Source organism: Eurytemora carolleeae, unplaced genomic scaffold (assembly GCF_000591075.1).
Source record: "Eurytemora carolleeae unplaced genomic scaffold, Eaff_2.0 scaffold94, whole genome shotgun sequence".
In the NCBI taxonomy this organism is placed as follows: Eukaryota; Metazoa; Arthropoda; class Copepoda; order Calanoida; family Temoridae; genus Eurytemora; species Eurytemora carolleeae.
Window position 1 is genome coordinate 370,899 of NW_019396036.1, and position 7,069 is coordinate 377,967.

Consider the following 7,069-nt stretch of genomic DNA (forward strand, 5'->3'; position numbering starts at 1 on the left):
TCGTCTATTTAGAATCAAACGTGTTTTGGTCAACAATCTTTTGTTTTTTACTTTTTCATTCAAAATGTATATGCCGACAAAAAAGTATTTTTGGAAAAATGCAGAAAAAAAATATATTTTTTAATTGGTAAAATTGTGATCGAAAGCTACAGCTTTCTGGAATATTTACAGAACCGTTAAATTCACGTGATATTATTATTTGAACCTAAAAAGGCTACATATGAATATCTGAATCCTAAAACGTCTACAAAAATATACCGATCCATAACAAGTTCCATTTTTATCTGAATCCTAACAGGATTATACAAACACTAATTCAAACCTTTAAAGGTAACATAACTATCCGAACCCTAAAACGGCTAAGTGAATAAACGGACTGTAAATATGTAACTTGATTATTAGGACCCTAAAATTGCTACATGAACAACCGAACCCAGAACTGGCTGCTATAGGTTTTTCCATTTTTAAAATATAATTTTTGTGTTTAAAATATTGTTAAAAATCAACAGGTTTTAATATGTAAACTAAAGAAATAATATATTCTCACATGGATTAAAAAGTCTTTATACAATCCCCTTTTTAAAGGATAAAAAGGGAGAGATTTCCTAAATTTGATAATTGGGTCAAAAATCAATATTTGGATCAATGGTTACAATTTCAAAGAGAATTTCTAATATTAAAACCCAGGATCAGAGATTTATTTGGATTTAAACCGTTCAAAGAAACATTTACATTATTACATTTACAATTTAAAGAAATAAATTTCGGAAAACAATTTTCTGTTTTAAATTGATAAAAGTTGTAGAATTTGAATAAAAGTTTAATATATCCGGGCTCTAGTGGACATTAGGGGATAATATGTCTCCGACCCAGTTGGGAGTAATGTGTCAGTTCTCCGGTAGGACCTGGAGCTATGGAGGGATGATAAACAATCCAGGATTAATATTCAGCGTAGAGTCGAACAAATGATTCTTCATCCTTGACATATTATTAGTTTCCTGTAAAACATTAGCGCTAGGGATTACAGACTGGTCCGGAGTATATAGGAGGGAGGGAGGGAGGGAGCTAGAAGCGTGCTGGTTACTGTATCCTTGTCTAGTTTAGCTGTTGATTAAAGAGTTATGTATCCAAACCTTCTGTTTCCTATTCAAGGTTTCAACAGCTCCGGAGCAATTAGATCTCCAATTCTCGTCCCTGGTGCAGATGCGGATTTGTAAAAATGAAAGGAAAAATTGAAAACAATTGACTGTGTAAACTGTGTAAAGGTTCATTAATTTTGTCAAAACTGTAACAAATCCTGCTCCGGGTACTAGTATACACTAGGCACACCTGCTCTTTTACGTCTTTACAGCTAAAAATCACGTTTACCCAACCCTTCCATCCCCACACACGTACACTTCAATTCTAAAGTATTCAAATACAGTATAATTGGAAGACGTAAGGGGAAGGGGGGGAGGGGGAGAAGAGAAATAATTTTTTCTAATTATTTCCTTATCTCTGCTTTTTAATTGGTTTAATTTTAATCAAATTTTTTGGTTGAGCTTTCCTTCTCTTTTCCTCTTTTTAAAATCTATATCTCCTTGATCTGCAGGTTTTCTGTTCTGCCCAATCTTTCAACTTTTTATTTCTTCTTAAAAAAATTACAACCATTTCTTTTCTCCAATCCCACACATCTTTTTACTTTACTTTTCATCCATCACTCATCTTTTTGTTGTTGTTGTTTACCCTGTTCCTTCCATAATATCTTATGGATTCCCTATTTTTTTCCGGTGTTGTCTTTCCTCCTTCTTCTTCCATCTTTTCCACACTTTTCCCTCTTTTTCTCCCCTTTTTCTCCCTTTTTCTCCCCCCTTTGCCTGTTAAATATTTTACTTAATTTTCAAACTCTTACTTTTCTTGCCTTCTTTACTCCCCCCTCCCTCCCTCCCTCCCTCTAACACAGCCACAAACAGGAGTGGTTCCCATTGCAGGAGTAATTTAATTTTTAATTTTCCTTCTCTATTCCTCCGTACTTAGCTTCTTCTATATTTTTGGTTGTCTGTCTGTTGGTTTGTTTGTATCCAATAAACGTCAAAATGACGATTTAGCCACTTTTTTGTGTAGACCGAACCTCAAATGATTCCTGGAAAGATCTTTGGGTGGTCGAAGTTAAAAATTTTGCTTAAAAAAAGATCGATTAAATTTTTTTTTTTTTAAATCTATCAATGTAATTGTAAACAGCTTTTTGAAGTGTGAAAAAATATGACGATTTTAGAAGCAATATTAAAATCTAAATATGTAACTAGAAAGCGACCTAAAAGCCTAGCCGTGGCATGCTTCTCGTCTGTTAGTTCGGATCTTATCATCTGAGCGTTATTCCTTTATACTTGTTTAACCTTTCCTTCTCTCAATCCCTCCTTTCTATTCTCTTCTAAAATCCAACCTAACCCACCTTTCCTCTAACTCTATTCCTCCGCCCTTTACATCTTTAGTAAAATTTGTATTGAATTTAAGTTGAGTGTATTTCATATTCTTCAATTTCAAATATTTATTTATTTCAAATAAAGGGAAACGTTCACCAAAATCAAAAACATTTGTAATTTAAGATGGTTTCGAGACAATGAAGAAAAAGAGAAAATAAACAACTTTATTCAAAATAATTTTTTAAATGACCTTCCATTTCTGAGTTTAGTGAATTGTCTCTTTAAAGAAGTAGAATCCCCTGAAGTTATGAATCTAAATAATCAAATAGTTTGTCTTCGCATAAAATTAAACATTTTTCCCCTTTGTGCCTTTGACAAGGAAAGTTCTTAGTACTGTAGATCCAGCCTGGAGCTCAGATCTTTTATCCTTTTAACATAAACCTCAGTTCTCCAGGTAGCAGGGGAGAAGGGGGGGGGGGTCAGAATGTTAAAAATTAATTGAATTCTTTCTTCATTTTCCCTTTTAAATCAAGATTTTTCACAGTGTGCCGCGGTCACTCCAACTTTACATTTTGATTTTTTTAAACGTTTTTTCTCTCCTATTTGATCAAATTTAGCAAATTTGAATTTTACATCAATCACATTTCAAACTATTTTACATCCATCATAATTCAAACTATTTTACATCCCTCATAATTCAAAATATTTTACATCCCTCATGATTCAAAACTATTTTACATCAATCACATTTCAAACTATTTTACATCCATCATAATTCAAACTATTTTACATCCCTCATAATTCAAAATATTTTACATCCCTCATGATTCAAAATATTTTACATCCATCATGATTCAAACTATTTTACATCCAGAAAGAAGGGAGGAAGGAAGGAAGGAAGGAAGGAATAGGTCAGTTTGAAATAAGAGCGCAGATAAATATAATGTTTCTAACGTGACATTATTAAAATCATTTATTGTAAGATAATTCCTAACCATGATAATCATGATGATGTATCAATCTGTCCCTCTCTGGTTCCCTCTTGATGTATGGGGGGATTATTAATTGTAGATTGATGAACCCCAGGATCTATTGTATGTTGTGAAGTCATTCTAGTAAAATTATAATATTAAGATGTATTCACAATAATACACATCTGTTGGTTTCAGAGAGGATTAAAGTTTGTTCAAGCTTTCTTTACTACTCAGAGAGCTAATAACAGAGAAATAGGGATGCATGTAGAGAATACATACATAGAGATAGAGATAGAGATGTAGGTAGGAAAATACTGTTACATATTACTCTGATTATAGCATCCCTTCTATTCATGAAGAATTGAAAATATGGTTGGATGAGTAAAGATGCATCACCTACTAGAAAAAGTCTATAAATAAGTTTGCATCTATTTAGGTAACGGTAAATAATAGGAATATATTGACACATAGTGATATATCCAACCTACTCAGTAGTAAATCCAACCTACTCAGGGATATATCCAATCTACATAGTGATATATCCAACCTTCTCAGTAGTAAATCCAACCTACTCAGGGATATATCCAATCTACATAGTGATATATCCAACCTACTCAGTAGTATATCCAACCTACTCAGGGATATATCCAACCTACATTGTGATATATCCAACCTACTCCTACTCAGTAGTTTATCCAACCTACTCAGGGATATCTCCAACCTATACTCAGGGATATATCCAACCTACTCATGGATACATCAAACCTAGTCAGGGAAATATACAATCTACTCAGTATTATAACCAACCTACTTAGGGATATATATATCCAACCTACTCAGAGATATATCCAATCTACTCAGGGATATATCCAACCTACTCAGGGATATATCCAACCTAATTAGGGATATATACTAACCTACCCAAGGATATATACAAGCTACTCAGTAGTATATCCAACCTATATATCTAACCTGCTCGGTACGAATATGTAAGATACAAGTAAAGACAGAAAATAGATAAATATATTTATATTTGGATGAATATATTAAATTCCAAGACAATATCGAATTTTAAGTTTATTGTTTTTAAGATTTATTTGAAGTTAAATACACCGTAGCTACTTTCAAACATAAATATATTGATATTTGTATGTAGATAGATATATGTACTGTTTGCATTATTATGTTAGATACAGTTTGATTTCTTGTTTTCATTTAAAGCAAATAGAGATTACCAACCATTTTCTCCCCTCCTCCTCTTCCTCTAACTTCTCTTGTTCCTCCTGCTCCTCCTCCACCTGCTCCTGCTCCTGCTTCTGAACCTACTTTTCCTGTTCCTGCTCCTGCTCCTGCTCCTCCTCCTCCTGCTCCTCCTCCTCCTTCTCCTCAATCTCATTCTTCTCCTCCTCCTGATCCTCCTCCCCTCTTTAACCGAGCCTGATATTCGGTTTCCTTGTATACCTAATAATTATCTGTCTCATGCTCTTCCTCCTTCCCCCTCCTTCTCCTCCTTCTCCTCTTCCTCCTCCTTCTCCTTCTCCTCTTCCTCCCCTCCGGGCCTGATATTCTGTCTCCTTGTATATCTAGTAATTATGGACAAAGATTGATGAATAAAAGAAGAAGAATGAAAGGATGGATCCAGGGGCAGATGCAAATATTTAATTATTATGTCTGAGACAAGGTTTAAATATTCTCCTATTGTTTGAACCATGTTGATGAGTTGAAACCTGAACCGTCTGACAGGGCAGAGCAGATCTAAACTTGTTCTCAGGATACAGAATGTGTCTACTAAAATATCTTGCATATCTTCTAGTTTTAAGAAGATATGATTTAAATATCTACCAAAGCTTGAAGTATCTTTTTATTAAAGAATTTATATTCATATCATCTAGGATCAGAAAATATGAATCTTGATATCCTGATTCTTAAGATAATGGGTTATCCACAAAAAATGAGACTTCAGAGTGGACTGTGCGGCATTTTTAACGTTACAGTTCGTTTTTTAACTAATGATTAAACTAATATTTTTTCGGTCAGTTAATGAGTTGAAACTGAACGATTCTCTCCGTTCGTTCGTAAACAGAATTTTCAGTTAATTTCAACATTTTCCGTAGTTTAACGGAACTTTGCCTTGCTTAAACCCTGATCAAACCATCTCTCTAGAATAAGGTTTTATTGCAACAAGATCACTAATAACAGTTCCCATGTAAAGAAAGAAGGTGGGGCGGTTCTCATCAGAATCTGATGTGGGTGGAGCCGTGAAATATCTGAGTGACAGCGCTCATTAGGGATTCTTCTCTAGATCTGTATAGATGCTCTGTACTAGATAGAGCTGAACCTAGTTCATCTACTTTCTTCTGCTCTGTACTAGGATGCTCTGTACTAGATGGAGCTGAACCTAGTTCATTTACTTTCTTCCATAGGATGCTCTGTACTCAGATAGATCCTAGTTCCACTACTTTCTTCCATAGGATTATCTGTACTCAGATAGATCCTAGTTCCACTACTTTCTTCCATATGATGCTCTGTACTCAGATGTATCCTAGTTCCACTACTTTCTTCCAAAGGATGCTCTGTACTCAGACAGATCCTAGTTCCACTACTTTCTTTCATGGATGCTCTGTACTCAGATAGATCCTAGTTCCACTACTTTCTTCCATAGGATGCTCGGTACTCAGATAGATCCTAGTTCCACTACTTTCTTCCATAGGATTATCTGTACTCAGATGTATCCTAGTTCCACTACTTTCTTCCATAGGATGCTCTGTACTCAGATGTATCCTAGTTCCACTACTTTCTTCCAAAGGATGCTCTGTACTCAGATAGATCCTAGTTCCACTACTTTCTTCCATAGGATGCTCTGTACTCAGATGTATCCTAGTTCCACTACTTTCTTCCAAAGGATGCTCTGTACTCAGATAGATCCTAGTTCCACTACTTTCTTCCATAGGATGCTCTACTCAGCTAGATCCTAGTTCCACTACTTTCTTCCATAGGATGCTCTGTACTCTGATAGATCCTAGTTCCACTACTTTCTTCCATAACAATTTACTGTCTATCTGTCTGTCTATCTTTCTGTCTATCTGTCTGTCTATCTTTCTGTCTGTCTATCTTCACATGTTATCAATGTATTGAGAATCAAGAGTAAAGCTTAAGATAGTCTAATCTAAAGGATTTATGTGCGAACTCAACTCTTCTTCACTTTTCTCAACACATTAGTCTCAGCTTAGAATTCTTTTAAATGTAATTTTCACAATTTTGACCATCTTGGAAATATTAATTACTCATCTCTTTCTGATGGGAAATTCTATTAATCAAATCTTAATATAAAAAGTGTGAAAAGGAAGTTATAAAATCCAATTAAGATTGATCAGAATTGCGAAGTTTTCGCATTAAATCTTTTGAATCTGAGGCATGAAGCTCCAATTATCTTCAGTTTGACACTTGCACGTGAAACTCTCACAGTTCTCTCATCCTACCCTATCTTTACCCTTCTTTATTCACCCCCCCCCCCCTAATCTAGATACTCAGTACGAAATTACTTCTAATAAGTACAAAATGTCCTTTTTATTACTAATATTTTAAGATAAGTTACGTCATTACTCCGGGTGGTCGGTATAACAAGGGCATCATGGATTCCAGGCAGGATATGGAGCAAAGAGGTGTGGGGTAAAAGGTTAAGGGGGGGGGGGG

General features: G+C 34.8%; 1 protein-coding gene across 1 annotated transcript; it reads right to left on the reverse strand.

Annotated features, from left to right (window-relative positions):
- Positions 1-5,985: 5,985 nt before the first annotated feature.
- LOC111698822 (uncharacterized) lies at positions 5,986-6,324 on the reverse strand. The gene has a single exon (XM_023469269.1). The coding sequence runs from the start codon at positions 6,322-6,324 to the stop codon at positions 5,986-5,988; it is 339 nt and encodes a 112-aa protein (XP_023325037.1).
- Between the last annotated feature and the right edge of the window lie 745 nt (positions 6,325-7,069).